Source organism: Colletotrichum jinshuiense, chromosome 3, assembly GCF_051148585.1.
Source record: "Colletotrichum jinshuiense chromosome 3, complete sequence".
Taxonomy (NCBI): domain Eukaryota; kingdom Fungi; phylum Ascomycota; class Sordariomycetes; order Glomerellales; family Glomerellaceae; genus Colletotrichum; species Colletotrichum jinshuiense.
Window position 1 is genome coordinate 4086092 of NC_139310.1, and position 22601 is coordinate 4108692.

At 54.1% G+C, this 22601-nt stretch overlaps 3 protein-coding genes across 3 annotated transcripts; 1 reads left to right on the plus strand and 2 right to left on the minus strand.

Moving 5' to 3' along the window:
* Window positions 1-1022: 1022 nt before the first annotated feature.
* Window positions 1023-1712, minus strand: EsH8_III_001093 (uncharacterized protein; the record flags this gene model as incomplete). The annotated part of the gene is made up of 1 exon (XM_083262818.1): window positions 1023-1712. The coding sequence occupies one exon, from the start codon at window positions 1710-1712 to the stop codon at window positions 1023-1025; it is 690 nt and encodes a 229-aa protein (XP_083123305.1).
* Window positions 1713-2609: 897 nt separating this feature from the next.
* On the minus strand, window positions 2610-3677 carry EsH8_III_001094 (RmlC-like cupin domain-containing protein; the record flags this gene model as incomplete). Its single annotated transcript, XM_083262819.1, has 1 exon — window positions 2610-3677. One exon carries the CDS (start codon window positions 3675-3677, stop codon window positions 2610-2612), a length of 1068 nt encoding a protein of 355 aa, XP_083123306.1.
* Window positions 3678-18338: 14661 nt separating this feature from the next.
* EsH8_III_001095 (uncharacterized protein) lies at window positions 18339-19478 on the plus strand (the record flags this gene model as incomplete). The annotated part of the gene is made up of 2 exons (XM_083262820.1): window positions 18339-18557; window positions 18612-19478. The coding sequence occupies 2 exons, from the start codon at window positions 18339-18341 to the stop codon at window positions 19476-19478; spliced, it is 1086 nt and encodes a 361-aa protein (XP_083123307.1).
* Between the last annotated feature and the right edge of the window lie 3123 nt (window positions 19479-22601).

A 22601-nucleotide genomic window follows, 5' to 3' on the forward strand; every position in this document is an offset into this window, starting at 1 on the left:
AACTTTCGAAACACCGTAGGCCCCTCTTCCATGAATATGTCCAATTTCCAAAGTTAAAGCATCAGGGAGGCCTGCTGCTCTTCCACTCAGGGGACTCCGAAGGGGGGGATGAGGTTGCAATTGGGCGAAATGATGTCAGTGAGTGGTGGTGGTGGTGGTAGCATCTCGTATTTTTCTCAGGCCAATTGTGGCGATGAGGTTGTGAAGTCGGCGCTTAACATGATAATCTAAGATGACCATGAACATGGTGGTGTGCGGCCCTCTATTAACCTGCACGAATTTCATGCAGTATCTCCTTTATGCAGAAGCAAGATGTGATTCATCGATTTATTTGACTAGAATCGGCAGACAGAATTTTCAGATTGCTGTCCATAACATCGAAACTGCGTGGTTCCCCTGCCGGTGCCGAGTTGACAGGCGTCATGACCGCATTCCGTCTGAACATGTTCTTGGCCAGCAGGATCACCTGGGGGACCGTCCCCAGGAGCTGTCAAGAAATGTGTGATTTCATTTTAAACAAAAAGAAGAGTCATGAAAAATGACAGGAGGCCGGCCGGGATGGGCGGTATGCTTCGTCGCGGACTGCCAGTAGGCGACAATACCGTCGGACTGGCGGCTCAAGTTGGACCCACAGCCTCGCACTCGCCATGGTCTATGGGACAAGGAGGGAGGCCTTGTGACATGCTCGTCCGTCCGATTTAACTCTACCCTAGGGGCTCCTCGTCTTCTGGGGAAGTCCAGGACCCGAGTCATAACACCCCGTAATAATACTGCAATTTATTCGGCTATGGTTGAGTTAGCCACGAGGCCCACTCTGCATAGCCATCGCCTCGCAACTTACCGGAAACCGTCGATGCTCCTCTTTGCTCGTGATATAGGGCCAGCGCCAATGTAGATGAGATCTCGCCGCGCTGGCGTGCCAGCTCGGCCCGAAACCCTCACTTGCATGAAGGCTTGATAAAATCTTGGTGCTGGGCGCACGTGCTGCGACCCGCTCTCTGCAGCGGCCGGCAAAGCAGACCTCACCAGTCCAGCGGCTTCTTCGTCTGCGGCACGGCGGAGCTCGGCGCCCGCTCCGGGCTCGGCTGCCTCTCGTGCTCGAGCGCATCGCCGATGGCGTTGAGGACGATGCCCCATCGCGCAATCTCGGCATCTGCGGTCTTTGTCCATTTCTGGATGAGGGGGTGGGCACGAGCCACGTCGGAGAAGAGAATCTCGTCAGTCGACTGCTCGTCGACGTCGAACTTCCACGTTCCGTCGGTGTTCCAGAACGCCGGCGCGAAGATGGAGTCTGTCTTCAGCTCGGCCTTGGCGTCGTCCAAGGTCTTTCTGACTTCTTTCGAGATGGATTCGTCCTTTCCCTCCCAGGCAGCGGCGATGCCCTCGAGTATGCCGACGATTTGGCCCGCAAGGGACCCGATCTCGGCACCGAGGCTGAAGCCTTCATCAAAGCCTGCCTGGATGCTGTGGGCCTTGGCCGCGGTGACGCCCTCCCGGTAGCCGGCAGTGGTGTGTTCAGCCTGCAGTCTCGGTATGTCGCCCGGGTGCGTTCCCACAGGCGCATCCTGGGAAGTGGCTGTTGGCGAGGCTGGCTCCGAGCCCCAGACATCGTCAAAGGACTCCTGCGCCTCCGGCGAAACCGCGAACCGCGGGGGATCCATGGCGATGGTGAACGGTTCGATCTCAGTGTTGTCAATAGGTTGAAGATGCATATTGTGAGATGTGTCAGGGTGAGAAGGCCTGTAAATACCGTGCCACGGAGTTCCGAGATAAAATGGTGATCGGTGGCGGCTGTCGTTGCGTGGTGGGTGATGAGTCTGGACGGCAAACGCGGTGAAAAATTGAGTGAAAGAGGCTTTGATTTGCAAGCAACTCCCCCGCACAGCTTCACATTACATTTACTGCACTGTAGAGATACCGTGACTAACACGGCAAGAACGACCGTCCGTGTGGTAATTCGCACGGTACAGCGCACAAGTCATTAGGCTTGCCCTCGCTGTCGCAGCCTTCTTAACTCAAAACTTTCATCTAACTGTCGCTCCAAAGATTGCTATTATGAGGACTAGAATGAATCAACCGTCACGATGGCCTTGTGGTGGTCTTTTTTTTATTTTATAAATATCTTCGCTTAACTCAACTCCATTCTACTTATATTGCCATCGGCTGACCTGCTATTGAAACCATGGCCGCTGAGCGGGGTCGGCCTTGGTAAAGACTGGTTAAAAATAGAAATAGAAGCAACTTAGAATGGGAGCAATACTCTTCGGAAAAATTAAAAGAAAAAAAAGTTTCCGAGTTGATCATTTCTTCATCCTCCTGTAAGAATACATTACACGGACTGTCATCTGATGGCAACTCTATACCCTAGCAGAAGTCAAATGCATACCCCATATCCCCTCCCAAGCGGGGGTCCAAGATCCATCCCTCATAGCAGATCAGTATCCATCTGCATAATTGTTGTCCCGTTCGCATCGTAGCAGAAACGACAACGTTTCGAATTTCACGTTCTATGCAATTCAATCTTAAAGTCAAGTGGTATGTAAAATTGAGGTTATTCTAAGTCGCTCAAACAAAAATCTATATCATGCATTTGGTATCCTATGCCAGTTTTACGCCGTATCCAAGACAATGACCTCCGCGTCGGCCTCGCCGACACTCTCGACGTTCAGCTTATCCCCAGCGTTGACGGCATCGACGAACGCGCCATCGCCCTCGGACAAGACGGCATCGTCGCGGCCGTCGATCCTGATCTTGGCCTTGCCGCTCTTGGTCATGGGCAGGTGGATGAAGACCTTGCGCTTCGTCTGCTGCGTGACCTTGGCGCCGATGTTCCATTCAAAGACCTTGTTGGGCTCGATGATGCCCGCGCCCATGACGAAGTCGGCGTGGATGGGGATGCTGTCCGGGATGGCCGGCTCCGCGGCCTTCTCCTCGGCGTTCGTGGCCTCGGGCCCGGCCTTGAGGGGCGAGAGGATCGTGACGAAGCCCTTGCGCTTGTCCTCCTCGGGGAAGTGGCGCGTGTGGTAGGTGGGCGGCAGGCCGCGCTTCCAGGGGATGGCCCAGATCTGGAGGAAGTGCACCGTGTCTTTGTCGTGCTCGTTCATCTCAGAGTGGGCGATGCCGGTGCCGCCCGTTGTGAATTGGACGTCGCCGCGGTGCATGCGGAAGAACTTGTCGCTCTGGCCGCCCTCGGCGCCCTTGCGCAGCATCGAGTCGCGGTGCGTCAGCTCGCCCGAGAGGATGTAGCTGAAGATCTCAAAGTCGCGGTGGGGGTGCGTGGGGAAGCCCGAGTTGGCCTTCACGCGGTCCTCGTTGAGCACGCGCAGGGCGCCATAGTTGTTGAATTTCGGGTTGTACCAGTCGGCGAAGGAGAAGCTGTGGTAGGTGTTGAGCCAGCCGTGGTCAGAGTGGCCGCGGGTGCCGCTCCGGTGCGGGGTGATCTTTGCGTGGTGGAGAGTCTTGGACATTGTGTTCTTGACGGCGTTGATCATGGACGATTCCGTTGAGTCTGGTGTTGTAGACGGAATTGCAGATGCGATTGTGGTGTTGTTTGTGTTGATGGTGATGTTGATGACTGAAGAGGTGATGTCTGTGAAGAAGCTCTTGAGCTGCGTGTTGAAGATGATGATGGAAACGAGAATAGCGAAAACCGCAGTGAGGGTCGCAAAGCGAGGCATATATACTTGGTTTTCAGGGGATTCACGAATGATGGAGAAGGCTAGGATGATCTAGAATCAATGTGAATTCGGTTTGAGATACTTGTTCAGCATTTGCAAATCTCATGCGGTAGCTTATATGTTGTCATCTGCCGGCGGAGGACACTACTGTAGGGGTCTTACACATGCCCCCCGCGAAGCTGTCTAAGCGTTTACCTAAGGGTGTGGCTGGCAGGGCAGCGGGGGTTGATTTGTGGGCGATGACTGGACATTTTTTTTTCGCCAATGCGGTGCTTAGGATTGGATTATTCATGCTGACAGCTTCGAGACCGTGGCCCCGCCAGTTCGGACCCGCATGAGTGGGGCGTGATATGCAGGGGTATGACGTAGTGGTCTAGCCCGAAAACCGGGGGATATTCGGCAGCGGAGCGGGAGCCAACTTCAACCTCACGGATTCACGATGTAAAGAAGTCTCTAGGCGTAAGGCAACGTTTTCTTGGGACTTATAAGAAGCACGTTCGGTACTTTATTTCGATGTAAATAAATAAAACCGGGGGTTTTGAGATAAACGGCCTACTGTTGATGGCGGGATCCTTGATACTGGCGAAGCTACTGGCACGCAGGACGGCTTGAAAAGCCGGGAAGATAACAAGAACATCATGTTCAAACTTATGCGGAAACTGGCCAAAGTTTTTATCTCTATTAAATTGCCACGAGAATTTAGTAGAGGATGAAAATCATAAAATATTCGGCTCATGTGTAGTCTCTAACCGTATATTCCCAGTCAATTCCTAAGACCAGTCGCCGGTTTCAAGAAGAGTGCGTTTCCAGGTTGAAATTATGAGGACAACGACTAAATAATACATCTTGGCCTTTATCAGGACCGAGTATTTATTTCCTTTTCAGCATTCAAATCCAAGTAACACAAATAAAATCTTATAGAGTCTCTCACGCCCCTCTTCGCGATAGAGAATAGGCGGTGGTGGATGCTACATGCATGCAGGGTGACTAAAGCCGGAGAGATTCGCATCACTATCACAAGCCCATATTGATCTGACATTGTAGAAATGACATGTCATAATTGGAAGAGGCGAGAGGATACTTAACGGAAGGCCGCGCTGCAAAACAGGCCAAGCCGAGGGTGGCGGGAGCCAGGTGAGGCGAACAGAATTCGGGTGTAAGCCCAATAATAATGCCGGACTCAACCAGTTGTTGCCCGCAATGTTATCATTATTTCAGATTAGCTCTCGATTCCAGTGACAATCTCAAGTTCAGCATTGTTGTATAAGGTGCATGAAAGGGAGTCAACCGCGGCCCACTTTAGCGAATTCCCACCTCAGTCTTGTGAAGGAAGGCAGATGCGCACTGCTCGCTCCTTCCTCCCCAGCTCCAAGATCATCCGGAAAGCACCTGCCTTCCCATGCGCAAGGAAAGCGCGTCAGACTTCTTGATCAAATATTATTCTTCGACTTGTCGCCGGCACAGAGGCGGCCCTCAGGCGTAGGGGGTTCAGGTCAATCTGTGCTGGTGCATCGCCATGGTCGATTTCGGAATCCGAGGGTTCGAATCCCGCTCGAGTCCCCCTGATCGATTTACGAACCTCCGGAAATATCCCAGCTTGTGCACCAGAGATGTAGCTCCCATCCGATACCGAGGGAGTGAACTCTTTTGTTACTCGGGTTCTGGTTGATTCTCGTCAATCTATCCGGCAGGGCACCTGCAATATGTGCCACCCCCATTACGCGCACGGTATACTACCGTCATATGCACCCTCACAGGGATCTCTTATGCTCCTTACTACTTATTATCTTGGAGATTGGGATGCGTCCGATATCCCTATTAGATAGGAAACCACACTTCCTAGATGAACAGGTTATATCAGCTGCAGTTGGTTCTGCACTCCAGCCCGTATGCTTTCATCAGAGCGATAGCGCGATGCAATCACTTATTGTCACGGGTATCAGAGCGGAGGAGCTGGTAATCGCACTGTAGTCGGCGAGTGCAGATATTTTCGGGACCGTCATCAAACAAGCGACAAGATATAAGGCGCGCGCTCATGGGGGCTTTCGTGTTTGATTACGGGATGCAGTGACGCTTGCTGTTTATCCAAAGCACTCCAAACGAGCGGTGGCACGGTAGGTTTTCTCGTGTTCTCGCGAGTCCCTAAACCTGCCCGGAATTTGTGCAAACTATGCAGCCAGCTTCGTCTGTCCTATGCTGTGTGTTTTAAATCTCCTACCATCTGGCGTGTTTAGGTGTTTCAAAGCATTTTGTTCTACTCCGAGTCTTGTACAAGAACAAACTATGGCTAGCTATCACTCCGAAAACTCCTTACACCCTGTGTCATGAATTGGACTAGTTCCTTCAAGTCGGTAACAGCAAAAGGCGGAGAGAGCTTCGTGAACTTGCGAAGTTCGTCCCCAGGTGCTTTATTTGTTAACATCAGGGTTGGCGCGTTCGTGTGAATCCAGAAAAAAGGGTGTTTTTTAAAGGCTACTAATATTACCTGCCGCTTTGGGGGCTTTCTTTGAAGACGTAGCAGTTCAGTGTGCCTCCGGTCCTGGGCTACTCGCTAGGTTCTCTAGTATGGAATCCTCGACGCAGAGACGTTGTAATAACAATACCAACGTGTCTGTAGAAGTGACTCTTCTTTTCCGCACCTCGCAAGATCATTTTTCGAAGTTGGGTCTTGAGTTTTTTCTGTTGGACTTTGAGGCGGTTTGTATTTACTACATCTCATTCGACTCTCCCTGATTGCTTGTATGGTGATTGGAGTACTATTAAGAGAAGATGCAGACCGGTCTGTTCCGGTTTATCCAGTAGTCGAGGCTGCTGTATCTCGGCTGCTACTCGCCATTCTACTCGTCATGAGTTGCGTTGAGGCCGTATGTATTCAAACCAAATTTTACCTTAGTGGACCAACATTCAGAATTTGATATTGTGCTTTGCCCACCTCACTTCGAACTTTGTCACACATACACATGTACGCACACAAATATATGCATGCGTGTATATCAGAACCTGTTAAGGGTGTACGATTCCAAGATAGGATTGTCCAGCGACCTTGCGTGAGTTGCTTATTGAATCATAGTAGAGGATCGATCACGTACAAGCTCTGAAGGGCTGCACTCAGATCTGATCTGGATGACAATAAAGAGATACCGGAGAATATCAAAGTAAAAGGCCACAGTATATACAGACATGGCTTGCAGACTATAGCTGTGTATAAATTAGGAATAGCCAAGGGTTGATGGTATCGAGCCCCATCATCGCTGGTAACTAGGCGTATATTTCACCACTCGGTTCTGGTAGCTTAATCGAGTATTTGACAAATAAGACTCTGTATTGACACCCGTTTCACTGACATATATCTATATGGAATATAGGTAGTTCACCAAGTAGGTAGCAGGGCAGCTGTGGTATGTCAGCAGGGGGAATCATGACCGACAATGCATCTGAGAGCTTCTACGATGCTTGGTTAATTCTCGAGCGGAACAGCTGAACAGAATGCAAAGTAGGAACCAGGTGCATTTCGCTCAAGCTGAAAAAAAAATAGATTATTTGAGGATTAATATCGTTAGAATACCCGGCCATCCATCTCCTTTTCTTACTCTAGGAAAGGGGCTAAAGAGGCATATGGCCTCCTTGATGCAACACCATGTCACCAACAGCTGATCAACTTCACATTTAGATTTCTCATAAGAGCTGATTCGAGGAGTCGGAATGAACAGTAACATATTATGGACACACTGGTAACGCAAACTCTCTTCCCGTCACGTCATGCCGAAACACCTCATCCCGGTCTTCGTGAAGCAAGCCAGTCGCCACGAGCCGCCGTCCAGTCTCACCACAAGGCCTACAAGCGATGCCGTTCACATAAACATGCCATCTGTGCCCAACCATCGAAAACTCGCCGGCTGACCACTCCCGAAACACCCACCGACCTCTTGCACACCTCGCCCAAAACATGATGAGAAAGTCGACATATCCGCAATGCACTAGAGTCACCTTGCACGGCATATAATAAACCTCAACGGTGCGTTGAAAGCAGAAAGACCGCATCACCACTCTCTGGAGAAAACCCCCCACGAAGTCAAGACAGTATTTTCTGGAAAAGACGGGGTGATCCCCCCCCTTTGGCTCTTGGCAATGAAACAAAAGTCATTGCTTCGAACCAGCAGCCCGCCATTCGCCGAAGCCTGGCCTATCAATAGATGCGCAAAACACGGAGGTTCCAGGTAAACCCCGTCGCCGTGGGGCAGTACGGATATAAATGTCCGGCGGGGGATCGTGGCCACGCCGCAGGAGGACGTCTGCCAAACTTAAACCCACCGGTATAGTTCCACCGCCGCGGGGAACACTTGCGCGCGGAGCAAACCATTCGATAAAAAAGTTTTGCCGCCTGCCCACCGCGGCGGGAAACTTACGACGAACGTTTGGTTTAAACGTGTGTCGAGTGATCCCATAAATAGGTTATGCTTTCCCGAACCTCGGGGACCTCGACTGAGTTGCGGAGGGGACAGAAGCTCCGACCGCCGCCCCCCCAACCAGTGGCTGCGAGCACAATAAAAAAAAGAAGTTGCGACGAACCTTCGAGCCTGGAATGGCAACCTCGGCGGGCGGTTTTGAAACACGACTTGCCAAAGTCAAACGACGTACGTCGTCCGGAATGCCACGCTTGGTTGGGGGATTTAGAGTTATATCGCCGGATGCGGCCCATTTCCCCCGGAGCATTAGGTCCAGCACCACCACCCAGGCCTGGCTGGCGCATGCCCGCGGAGTCCCGTAGAGTGTCCTCGGGGGGCGATGCGGACGTCATCACCGGCACCCGGCCCCCGACTTTTCGTCTAAGCTGGCAGGGACTGTAAGGATGCGGCGTTTACATCGATGGAGTACTCGAGCTCGCGCTGAGAAGGCTCCGTCGAGTTTCATAAGGCGGGTAGACCATATTGCTAAATCGGGCGAGGGAACTTGCTGAGCTACACTCATCTAACAGGGATGCAATGGGCATGTTTGAAGCTCACGCTGGTAGACAGCTTCGTACGCAGCTACCCGAAGCCCTCGACTTTGCTACAGGCCTGGGCCATCAGGGGGCACCGTTCCTGATGCCTAGAAGCCTGACGATGGGCATGTATCCCGGTTCGATCCTCATGGCGGTAGTTCATGACCAAATGTATCTGCATTGTGTGAGCAAGACCCAAACAAGGAATTGTAGAGCCACACCGATACTTTGCAGTGCTCAACCCCCCCCTTTGTGGATGGGGAGGGGTACACATTGGACGGTTATCGTGATAGAACAGAACCTCCAAGCACTGACCAGTAGGAAGATCCAAAATGTGTATTACAGCTCGCACGGGGTTAACCAGGGAGCGCGAGGTGAACACCAGTTATTCCCGAGACTCTCAGCATCACGTATTGAACGAGCCCTTGAAGGGATCCGGTTCGGCGCCAGGCGGCCTGAAGTGTGTTTCCTGCCCCTGGCGGCATCGGAGAACTCGCTGTTCGCCCTTCCGGCGCGCCGTGGCCGAGGGCTTTTTTTCAATCGTCTCCATGAGCCAATCTGCCGCCGAAGCAGGGGGCCCAGCTGTCCCAACCATCTCACTGGAGACACTGCAGCAACCCCCGGTTGAGGTTTCACAGGCACCACTTTGCCGTTGCAAGCTGCCGGGAGACCACCGGCGTGAATATCGGCAATGCAGAGTGGGACTCCCCACTCCTCCGTGATGACGGATGACTGATCGGGACTCATCGTACGACGCATTTGGTGCGGACCAGGCCGTGCTATCCATCCCCCACTAGAAGAGGAGGGAAATCAACAAAAAGGTAATGGCCTCCACAAAAAAAATCTATGCGTCTCAAATGGCAGAAACTATTGAGGCAAGGCTGGCTGGAGTCCCCCCGGGCGTTTCTCCAGTGGGGCGGAGTTTGGTCGGAAGACGTTCGGGTAGGTGGTGACTGATAGATGGTACCCTACCGGGATCGCGTTTGTGTTTGTGCAGCGGGAGCGACTAGCATCGTAAGAGAGGGTTAAAATGTGTTTTTTCCCCCCTTCTTCACCACCCTGCACGGCGGGTAATTACCCCCTTCTCGTGCCCCATGAGGTAAGTGATGAGGTATTTCTGGGCGTGTATGAGCTGTTAGCCGCACCAGCTCCCCCGGAAGGGATAAGATGAAAAAAGTTGGCACGTCTCGAAGCCTCGATGAGATAAAAACCGTGGTCCCTGTGGAGTCGCGACGCACTTCGTGATCGCAAAGTCGAGAGGTTTGACTCGCGCAGCCGTGGTCCGCCTTGGCAGCCACCAACTTTTTCACGGTCCGTGACTGTCAATCGCTTGCCAATCGCTCCAGTTGGCATCATAGCATCGTACCGACCTGCGCCAGACCCAGCAAGAGGAGATTGAGTGTGACAGAGGGAAAAAGCTTGGCGGGCTGTCATTGCAGATCCGAGATCTGCTTTCCCACCTGGGAAACGGCTTCGGCTGGCCAGGCCGCAGGTTTGTTGACACTGGCAGAGGCCCATGCGCTCTCCACGACAGGATGACATGTGGTCTTGGCTGGGTCGCGGGTGACAAACAGTCGTCCCATGCTTGATATGGGCCCCAAAATGCCGTGCCAATCCATGCATACCGCCCGTTGGTGGTGTCTTGTCACTTGTTGTATCAGTTGTTACACCCAGGAGAACGTCCCACCCGAAGAATGGAAAAAGGAGGTTAGTCGCCTGGTTATCAGTGGCTCTTGTGCCACCGCCGAAGGCCTCCCCGACCGTCTTTGCAGTGATCCCCATTGGAATCTCAGATCCCGCCCGATGATAGCAACGGGGAGCGTCCCCACCCCTCCGAGTGTTTTGCAGACAGGGGCCGGTGGCGTGACTCGAAAGGGCTCCTCGCTTTCGTCAGGGCATAGCTCAGCTCCGCTATCAGTGATTAGCCCCCTTTCAAACGCGCGCCGAACGATCAAGGTACCTTTGGTGATCGAGATTCTAGACCGCCTGGAGATAGGGCCGTCCAAGGACTAAGAACCGCAAACAAGGCAGACGGGCTCGGCGTATGGGGCCGAGCCACTTGCATTCGTCATGTCCTGGGAGCATCGCCGTTTGCCCAAACCGTCAACCGTTATGCGCGCCGCGCTCGAGGCGGCTTGCTTTCGTTTATGTGGACCAAACCCGGCTTCGGTTCTGGTGCACTCCATTGAATGCGCAGCTCCGGCGAAATGGGGCCCCGCGCCGCGACGCTCCGGGACCCGCTGTCGGTGCCAAGGCTCGACGGCCTCCGGCGCCCTCAATTCCGCAATCCCGCTCGCGGGTCTTGCCGGGGCCGGAGACCAGCCAAAGGAGTGCAAGGGCGGAAATCTCTGTTGCCAAAGGCCCACCGCAAGCCTCGGCTGAGGAGTAGTGTAAAGCTGTGCTCCCATTAAAATTTGAGGGTGGACAGCGCGATCATGCGCCCCGAATATCCACCTTGAGCGGGAAGACGTGCAACCCCGGCGCATATCAATCATCGGACGATGCCAGCCTCATCGCTCGGGTATCCACAAGCTTTGTTGTGGGTGAAGGGAAAGCACAGCAGGAGGGGAGCCCATGTGAAAGAAGGGTGGCCGCCTCGGGCTTTCCGTGGATACGTGAAGCAAGCTATCCAGCTTTGTATCCCGAAGTCGTCCGTCGTCCATGTTTAGATGGGCCAGGTTGACAGGTGAGGCTAAAGGCCGAGATGCAGGCGCCCGGTGGACCTGGGAATCTTGATTTTTCGAGAGTAAAAAACAAAAAAGAGCCTCGCGCATGAATGACGTTTCCTGCATCTCGGAATCATGACAGCGCATACCGACGGCTTCTGCGCATTGCGATGGGTCGGTGATCGATTCGCAAGTGCCGATGCCCATCTCCAGGCACATTGCCACTGTCTCAAGCTTCTTTGGAAGGTTCAGTGACTTGTGTGCCATGGTAGGGTCGATTTGAAATCCATCAGACCAACCGACAAAGGGCGAGACTTCTCACCAAGTCGAAGTAGGTATCGCGCGGCGGGACAGCTTAAGCGCCGCGCCGACCAGCAATGCGGCTCCAACGCGGCCAGACGTCATGGGGAACATGGTGGGTGGGTTCGAACCTCGGCCGAACTGGAAATTAGCTGAAGCCGAAGTCCGTTTTTGGACGGCGACTAGTGGTGGTGGTGATGGTGGACACAACACATGGCAGGGCGCCTGGCGGCTACAAGGCAGTAGGTATAGCGGACAGAGGAATCGGTGGGCTACCCGATACTGGTTTTCAATATCCCTGTTTCAGGGCCTTGTGATGGTTGTAACAGAAAGTCAAGTAGAGTAGCGTAGTACCAACATCCTACCCGCGCCCGGATATCGTGATGGCGGGGAAAGGAGGCCGGCAGACTAGATGCGCCATTTGAAGATTCCGGCTTCTTCCATTCGGGGGATGAATAGGGGGGTCACGAGAAGTCATCCATCAGACGGGAGCGCAGGGGAGCCCAAGGGCTCGGATCCCCGATCGTCGTGGTGGGTATTCGATGTTGGGGATTGTAGTGTACACGCATAGCAACCGGGGGGGGGGGCGCAGCAGGCGGTAGCATCGCCGTCCATATGTTCAGGTCACAGGAGAAGAAAAAAAAAAGGCAAGACCAGGGCTGGGGTCGCTTGTTCGCTGGTTGAGTTTGAAAGTCGGAGGCCGAAAGGCCGTCTTGCTTCCCGAGACAGGGCCGGTCGGGGTCGCTGTAGCTGGCCCAAGACCCATCTGGGACCCGACCGGGTTAGCTTTATGAATAATGCAAAACAGACGGGGAGCGGGAAGCATCCGCTGGGCCAGGGCTGCGCTATCCTAACGGATAGTGATCCGAGCCACCCCTACTGCACCATGTAGCCTCGTGCACTGCATAGTAGCGGGATGTAGCCTGTTGGCAAGTTGCCCGGCGGTCATCAATAGGGGACCAGTTGGCAGAGAACGACCAGGGCGATCATTGCTTATTCAGGGGAGTGCGTTGACGAGATTATGAAGGCAGGCGTACATAACTCCCCCTCCTTAGGGGCAATGTGCCGAGGGGACGGGGAGAGGTCGTCCGTCGGCCGGACAATGTTTGACTGATGCAGGCCGATGCAGCTTCATGGCGGGTTGCACCGGCGGAGTAAAGACGCCGGTGGTCAGGCGACATTGCAAGACGACGTGAAGGTAAGATAACAAAAAGTGTGGTTTTGGGGCATGGCACATGCCACATGCGGGAAACAGACTCCAAGGCCCAATGCCAGGTACTCGGTGATTACTGACGCCTACACGATTAGTTATCTCAGATGTACGCATAGGGGCACTTACTAAATGTACCCGAGGTATTCTACGTGTCCTGGCGTTATGCAGTGTAAAACGAGGCCAAGTGGAGACGGCACTTTGCCAGCAGCGCCGAGCCGATTAGTCAGTGAGCTTTGATTTTTTGTTCCCTTATTTTTTTTTTCTTTCTCTTGCGACGCCAAACTGGAGACGTGGAGGTGACCCATCGGCATTTGCACAGGTTCAGAAAGAAGGTCCTTCTAGAAAAATTCGACGCCCCACGATGATTTCACCCGAGTTGTGAAAGACTGGGGGACGGGGACCGTCCGCCGGTGTTATTCCGCACTACGGCACTGGCTCCGCCGCCCCAATGTGCTGCGGGACGGCTGAAGAGGATCTGATACCGCGAGGTACGGTGGAAGGCGGATTTAAAAAATTACACCCAGGCATTCGAATATCCGCAGGCGTCGAATCACAGAGCCGGCGGGATGTCTCTACATCAAACCACACTTTATCATCCCACCTTGCCAAGCGATCCACCAATCAAGACGGAGGGGTTTCTCTCCGTTCTTCTCCTTATAATTTTTTTTCTGCCTGTCCCTCCCGCCAGCCATTTCTAATTCGTCCCAGGTTCAAGCCCCGTGGGAGTCGGCGACGGCGCCAACCAAAACCCGATAGGGCAGGCCCGCCTGGTGTTACGCAGTGCTTACTGGGAATTCTATCTAGTGCCCGCAGGCAGTTCGTTAAGAGTTTGCTCTAGTCGGGATCTTCCCTGGCCCAGTCACCATGATATCACTCTCCCAGAGTTGTGATTACTAGGCCGAGGCCGCGGCTCACTACGAGAACGCTATCCCGGCCTAACCTTGATGGCCCGGTCTGCATGGACTGGTAAGACCGAATGCTCAAGCCCGCCCCGTCAGCGGCCAACACACACACACACACACACACACACACACAGCCAGCAACACGGAGTTGTTATCTCCGTTCCGTGGACCCTGGCCTCATGCCCTGGGCGAACGAAGAGTTGCACAGCATGGGGAACACAACAGAATGGTGCCAATGTTGCATGCGATCATCACATTCGACAAGATACAGGCAATGTCTCACCCATGCCATGCAGCAACAAACAGCTGCAACGCCAAGGATCATCACAGGGCACTCCCCGATGAGTCACAAGCAGGCTGGTGGTAATCTTGTGAGTGAGTAAGGTAAAAAGGCCCCAATGCAATCAATGGAGCATGCCTCCGGGGGGGTTTACGTGATCAGGAAATAGCCCACGGCGCCAGTAAACCCAGCTAATCCCGCCGGAAATACGCAAATGCCCCCTTGATTACATGAGTGCTATCTCTCCGCGCCCCACCAACTACCGGCAGGGCAGAGCTGCGGGCTGGGTGTACCCACGTTCTCTGGAACCTCAGCATCAAAGAGCGTCTAACGAGAGGAAGAGGATGAGGAGGTGCATCCTCGAGTGGAGCGAGCTCGATCCCTCCTTGTCCAGCTGGCCACCTCGACTTTTCTTTCTTCTTCTGGTTTTGCATCCCCACAACTGATAGTCTAATTGCAATTGCCTAGGGACTTTTGGTCAGGCAGGATTGGTCTCCATTCTTGTTGCTGGGCGTCTCCGTCCGGACACCGTTTCGGGGATTCGTACTCGTACTGCGACCATGAGATGAGATGCCCTGGCGCCAACCCCAACTAGCTGGGCGGGAAGTCTCAGTGCTTGGCAAACGGGGCCGCAACTGCTACGCCATGCCATTTGATGTATGGCGGGGAAGTCACGATGATATTGGCAAGTCTCTGAGCGGCGGAAGGACCTCTCCCTCACAGAGAACACCGGCCCAATTTGGTGGTGGACGTTGTTTGCCAGCAGCTCAATGGATGGATAGATACAGCCAACCCAACAGAATAGATGGCTTCGTGCCGAGTTAACAGTGTGCCTCACCATACCCTCAGCTTGGCGCGTCGCAACTTCATCCGCCGCCACAAATGCATCACCGCCTCTGCTTGGCAATCGCTCACACCCCTTCCAACTCAAACCCCAGCTCTGGATCGCCAATCTTTGATTATCTGCAGTCGACCTTGCGAGCCTCTGCTCCGTGCGTCCCACCTCTTCCTCACTAGACGAGGCCTCGCCGACCAGCTGCCGGTGGGCAAGCGGGCCTGAGAGCGGCCTCGCTGCTTTTCATCTTGTCCGTGCTCCGCCATTCCTCCGCACACCGTCTGCGAATAGGCTGTCGTTTACCGTTGCAGCCTTCTTGGCCGGACTTTCAGCACAACTCACGTCCCCGATCACTCGGGATCGGCCATGAACTATTGGCTCCGCCTGCCTCCGTGGCAGGTCGCCGAGACTGTTGGACAGGGAACACTATAGAGGCTCTTGACGGTTGACTTTGAATTAAAGTTTGCTGCTCGAAACTATTCGCCATGACGTTCCTCTACCCTCAGGCGGTGTCACGGTATCAGATGGGTTTGATGGCGGGCACGACCTGCCTGCACGACCCAGCCGTCCAGAACGTTGCGCCGACCCACGAGTATGAACTGAACTTCCTCAAAACGCTACTGGTTGAGCCTCGGAAAACCGTCTTGGGCTATTTCAATCTTAAACTCCCACAGAGTTTACGGTCGGATACCATTTGCCTTCTATGCAGACGGCCGAAGCATCACAAAACGTTGACCAACTTGGTAGTTATCGCATTTCGAACCTTGAGGTGCACCAACGAACGGCAGGGCAATTGCACCAAGGATGTAGATAGGATGACACGAAAGTCCGCCCGCCATGGCCATCTCACACAAGGCTGTCGGCCATGCATGGCCTCAATGAGAAAGTCCCTGCATGGAAGAGAGCCCGACTATGTCCCAACGTCTGTTCTCGGAGCCCGTCTCACAGGCCGTTGACCTTACGCTTAAGCCCTTTCGACAAGGAACGCCGTTGGCTGCCCAGATTCGAGCCTCTGTGTATACGGCACCTGCCGTCGCCCCGTCGGGCAGACAAGAGGCCGGTGGGGCGCGGTTCGGGCTCGAAAAAGACACCCAAACCACTGATGATCTCACCTTAGCGGTTGCGAGACGTGGCTAAGGCGTGGTCTGGCTACTCGACAATTTGGCCCAGTACAGCGGTCATGATCCATTCATGATTCACCACCCCGGCTCCTTGTCAATTTGCTCGAATAGACTTCCACCCAGGGACCAACCACGCATGGCAGCGCCAGCTGGCAGAGCCCGGTCACTGGCGTCATCAATTCGATTATGCCTTGCCAATTTGTTTTGTCCCCAGTCGAGTCCAGAACCGTCATAACGCTATCCAGCATCGCGGCGCCGAGTTACTGATTTGGAACCGTTCTGTCGTTGAAAGGAGCACACCAAGTCAAGGACCCCGTTCTCGGTACCGGCCTCATGAGCAGGCCGGTATCTTGGCACACGGGATTGCAATTGGCCCCGTCAAATCCCGCCGACTGCACAAGTCCAAGGGGGGCATGAACATGCACAATCTAGGATTGGAGAGATCAAATCAGCGGCACTAAACCTTGGTTAGAGGTCAGCTGCGTGTGCTTGCCAGATGGCGCCCGCGGCTCAACAAGACAGCCGCCAGCGTGAGGTACGTCTTCTCGCCCAAAACGGAATTGAACCTCGAGACGCATTGGCGTCAGGGTGAGGGCAGAAGAGCATTACCGTCACCACGGTCGAGTACGGACGAGTGGGGTTGGAGAGAGATCGTAGCGTTTATGTCACTAGGTGCCATTTGTCTCTTCTTTTCGTTGCTCTCTTTCGCTCCATTCCCTGGCTCCATCACCCATGCAGAGCTTACTCAGGTTGTCGGGGACTTAGCAACCTCCACACCCGAAGTATTGTCATGTACCGATCAGTCACGGCCGCGGACCCGCTCCACCTGCCTTACCCCTTGACAGCACAGTTAGCACCATTACGAGCATTGTCCTCGCATAACCCACTTCTGTGAGGCGTACACTCACTCGCCTTAGTTTCTCAGCGGTACCGTCAGTCTTGTCGAATGTGCCCCCCCAGGGAGACGGCCCAGACTAGGCCCATGGCTAACATACTTGCAGCGTCATGTCATCTTTTGTTCATGACCAAGCCGTCGCGGCATGGAAAGCGCGCATCTCGCGATCCCGGCCGGGTTTGTGGATAACCCTGCGTCCTGAATATAAGATGCGGGCAGCTGTCCCGTCTGATTGGGATCACCCTAGGACGGAGCTAGAAGTTATTCGTTTTTCGAATCCGGGACCGTCACTACCATCCTCGACTTGGCGTTGATAGCCTCTTGCAACCAGGTGCGATACCTTCAGTCCAAAGGCCGCCTCTGTACCCAACATCACATCGACGACATTGGCCAAAGCCTCGCCATCTTATCACACACATATACACACACATAAAAGCACAAGATAATCATCTTGTTACACCAACCGGCCTCAAGTCAAGCCATCTTTCCGCATTCATCCGCCCGCAATTAGGACTTTTGGTCATCAAAAGCGACGAACGAATAGAGAAAAAGAGGACCAACGAACCAAACCACCCCCTGGCACAACACACACCGGCATTGACATCCGCTTGAGACACGTCCGTTCTGCAGTCAGCAATCCGCCATATTCACAGCAAATAAGCCCTACGTTCAGCCGGCTTGTAAATCAAATCCCAATCCCTTTCCTCGCTCTTTTCTGAACTCCGCTGCGGACTTTTCCTCCTGGCGGCCATTTCACACAAAGGCTGCTAGCGCGCTGCTACGACAAGCTACATCCCACAACTTGACTACGTACCGCCGTACTTGACACACTCTCGATCGAGCACAAACGGAGCCAGGATCCCTATTCTGGCAGTTCATTCCATAACTGGGCCCGCCCGCGCACCTCGGACATAAAGACGCCGCCGACCGTTAATGCCAGCCCACGCCAGCGAATCCACACCAGCACCACAGCACGCACCAGAATCCGCACGCGCAGCTGTACCGCACCGCACACCGCACACACCCTGCTCTCTGGTTGCTTAGCATTGCGAGCGACCGAACTTTATTGACCCAAAAGCTTCCGAGGCCTTTATTGTACCTCACATAATCTCGCGCGCGCACAATAGACGCACCCCGTCGTCTCCCCGTTGCTGCTCGACATTAATAATTTTGCCAACACCCTGCATCCCAGTACCTCGCCCGTGCTGACTGTCCCGCCTCTTGTACCCCCCCCTCCCCCCCCCAGCGCCGTGGAGTCTTGGCTGTGTCATCCCGACTCTTTTACCTTCCTGGTTATCCTTAACTGGGTCTCGTTCTCGTTGTTATATACTTCACTTACACGGCACCCATCTGCACCCACACAGACTTATACGCAGTTTGCCCCTCGGTCTCCATCACCAACATCTTCTTCCTTCACTGCCACAACTCATCCCACCTCCCACTACCTCTTAACTATTAATCATACACAATGGGATCCGGTCTACCTACCCCTCCATTGGAGGACCAGAAGTCCAGAAAGAGCTCATCTAGCTCCAAGTCCATCAAGCCCAACCGCCACACTGCGAAGCGCGCAAGCCCTCACAACGCAACACAACACCATGACCACGCCGCCCAAGGCATGTCTGCCGATGGCCGCCACAAGAGAGTATGGAAGGCCTGCGAAAGATGTAGAATGAAGAAGACCAAGGTACGCACCCGCTCCCTGCCCATACCACCATGCCACCTCTGACATCTTGTCCAGTGCGACGGAGAGTTCCCTTGCAAGAGGTGTAAGGACGATGGTCTCGTTTGCACTGCCGGCGTCCGCAAGAAGACGGAATACAAGCAGCTCCCGAGGGGGTACGCCGAGGTCCTTGAGCACACCCAATTCGCCCTCATCGCCACCGTCCACAAGCTGTACTCCATGGTCAGGAATCAACAACAATGGGACCTTGGTGAGCCCGAGCTCAACGATCGAGGACAGCCGGTTATCCACAACATTGCTCAGAGGCTGGGGTGCATTCGCCCCAACAGCGATATCGACCTGCCCGTACACTCGGTGTTCCCCGAGGACGAGGCAGGCCTGGCCGAATTGGCCCGTCAACTGGAGGAGCAGCAAAAGGAGCGCGACGTGGAGAAGGCGATGAAGGTCGAGGCGGATTCCGCCTCCAGCTGTGAGCGGTCAGATCGCGCCAGCTCCTCCGAGATCGACCATTCCGAATTCGAAGCCGACTACCGCAAGGCCGTCTTCGGCGGCCACAACAACCCGATGACCATGTCACCGCAAAGCTTCTCAACCGGTTACACCGAGTTCGACGTCGACTCGGTCGCCTCACCCATCGACCCGACCGCCGCCATGTTTCAACAGAACCAAACGCCGCCGATGAACGCCTACCAGCAGTGGAACATGCCCAGGCAGGCGGCGCCCTCTTCCATGGACCTCGCCCAGCAGTTCTTCCAGCACCCGGGAGCTCTCACCAACATGGACATGCTCAACCAAGGCCTCATCGAGTCGGAATTCGGAACTATCAAGCCCCACGTCCTCTCATGTCCGAATCCAGAAGTCATGATGGGCATGGGCGATCCGATGATCTACGGAGGCTACGACGGCGAGCCGATGCGACTGTAACCCGACCAACACCCCAAGCCTTTTGGGCGTTTTCATTACGCATTTTATGAGTTCTAGAGCTGGGTTTTTGGTTGGGTGATTTCACCAGGCGCACAGGCACCGGCGGATTCGGGTTATGTTTTTCCTTTTGACTTCCAAACGATACACCGCGAAGGCGTTGCTTTTTGGGAGGGGAACTGTTCTGAAAGATACGTGTCGCGGAGGACATGCAGGCGTTCAATGGGTTTTTGGGGGCATGCTATTTTCTTGGGGGAGATGTTAATCACACTACCATGGGGAAGAGTTGGAAACGGCCTGAGAGGGAAAAGGGCAAAAACGATTTCATGTTACGAAGACGATGCGCAACAAAATCGAACCCCCCAATTGTATTATGTTCACGGCTAGGTTCGGGCAGTCAACCAGTTCCAGTCAACCTATGCATATATGGCTTGGCGCTGGGATCTCCTACTATTAGAGAAGGTTTCTTACACAGCTTTTTCCCCTTTCCCTCTTGTAATCTCATAGTTGGGACGGCTTGCATAAAGCCGTAACGGGGGGCATGGAGTCAAAGTCACCTTAGCTTTTTTTGGGTTACAAAAATACCAAACCACACTCTTCAACCAAAAAAACACAAAAAAAACATGCATGTCTCTCGTTTAGTGTCGTATAGTGTCGTATGGTGAAGGGAAAATCGTTGGTAAAACGGTTCCCCCCCACTCCCACCACCCCTCCCCTCCCTTCTCATCGTTGAAGAAAAGGACTAGAAAAGAAAAAAGAAAAAGGGGGGGGGGGGGGGGGGGTCTGAAGTTCGGCGAAGCCACTTTCAGCAGAGTTTCAAGACCCGGTAAGCCCTGCAAATGAATGGCATGTTTGGGGCCCTTGTTGTGGCATTGGGGGGGGGGGAAAAAGATGCATTTCTCACCTTTTTCCCACTCTTACTCCCCCGCCCCATATCCCTCCAAAGCCAAGGCCAAGGCCAAACAAAGTACCGAGTAAGGAAACACAAAAGATGAATAATCGTGATTCCTCCCCCCCGAATCGGCGGTAGGCATCCAACCGACCGTACCAGCGAACGGGGTAAGCTAACTGTCCGTCCCACCATCACTCCCTTCCTTGCATCCACCCTTCCTCGTCCGCTCCCCCCCTCCCCTTTTACCAAGCAAAAAATAATATGCTCTCCAGGAGCCAGCTCCGTGGGCAGCTTTGCTGCCCCCAGGCCCTGTGAGTGAGTGAGTGAGTTTGCGCGCGCGCGCGCGCGCCTCCGTGTGTGGACGTGCCCGGAGGGTTCAGAGGGAGTGCGACGCTCAAGGTTGCCAAGCAGGATGAGCCACGGGGTCTCCACGTCACGACTAACTAATGGCCAGGGGCCTGGCCTGGTCTGGTCTCTGGCCGGCGGCCGGACGAACGAATCCGAAGCAGGCAATAAGACAAGAAAAGAAAAAGGATCAAGAAGCAGAGCAAGATCAAATAATGACACCCATATACAAGTTACAACCAAACATAAGCAGGCATAGAAGGAATGGGGGGGGGGGTTCGGAAAATGGACATGGCATCACCGTACCCAGCCTCAACGACGGCCGGCTCAGACCAAACAAACACCCCCCTCTTACAACCACAACTACTACTCCTCCGCCCGATCCCCCCATTGCTAACTTTCCCAATATACGATTTCAGACTTTCTTCAAGCTTCTGACGACCCCCACTTGGGTCATTTGATCGACCGCACAGCAGCAGCATCTTATGAGAGTTTTGGGGGCGGGAATTGTCATGTCTCGGTCTGAAAGAACCGCCCCCACCACAATACAACCCTCTGGCTGGCCCTCGTTGATCCTTCCCTTGATGTGAAATGAGCCACTTGGCCGGGGCGTATATTGCATGGCCATACACACCAGAGCAAGGGGGAAAAAAACATAAGAGTAATGATGATAAATGGCCATCGGCGCGGACGAAACCGATGCTCCATGTCCGCCGAGGCGGGCGGCCGGCCAGGGCGTCGTCACGCCCCTCACCTCTAAGCCACCGGCCAGAGTCTTGGTCGTTGTGGACAAAGGTACCTCACCTCCCCAGGAGCATCCGTGATCCCTGTTGGACGATCGAAAGCGGTAGGGGGGAGGGGTGTGGGTGTGCTGCAGTGACTACCCAGCAACTGTCGATGGCTCAGCGTTCTGCGGACTGATGAGCGTGTCAGAGGTCAAAGGTCAAAGGTCTGGCAGGGCTGGTCTGGCAAGAAAAAAGAAAAAGTCGAGAGCACAGGACAGAAAAAACCCTATTCCAGACACACGACATAAACCGTCTGATACTATGTACGTTCGCCCTGGTGCCCACATCGTGTTGCCCCCACAGCGCATGTTCCACTAAACGCGGGAAGCTCAGGGCGCTGTTCATGCGACGACGCTGCGTCAGGGAAGAGAGGGAGAGCAGGCAGGCGGACTGTGGCACGGATGTAGGGCATTTGACCGTTTGACGGGTTGTGCATGTGCACTTGCACTTTGCGCGCCAACGGCAGGGGGGGCGGAGGGGGGCACTAAAGTGGTTGGAAATCGAAATGTGATCTCGGCGTTTATGACGGAGGGCGGAACGGGGACTTGCAAACTCCGCGGTCCGACAGTGGATGACCCATGATGAGTCGATTTTTTTTTTTCCTTCGATTTGTTTTCCTTGTGAAAATTATGTTCAATCGAGGTTGGCCGGCTTGTACGTGCAGTGGGCTTTTGGGCTGCTACCGCTCCAGGTTCGACAGGCAAAAGTCGTTTACGGACTCCATCATGGCCGATGTCAATGTTTGAAGGGGCTCAGGCGGCATTGGCAATGGCACCTTGCGAATTCACGTGTTGGGCTGGGCAGATTGTCTGAGTCGGGGTTAACGATGCTGGGGAATCCCTGGGTCGGGCGTCGATGGGTGTTCCAAGGCTTTGTCAGCGGGCCTTTTGGGTTTTTTTTTGAAGAGGTCTCCTCGCCGAAATGAAGAGGCTGTAACTTTCCGCCGGCTTATAGACGCTAATGGTGGACACGATCAACTGCCATCTGAGCAGGGCGTCCTCGTACACTACAAGGAGGTGTAACGAAGCGGAAGCACCCATGTTTACCTGCAAAGCACGCTGGGGTTCTCAAGACGACCAAGACGCTCTGGGCTGCAACTTTCGG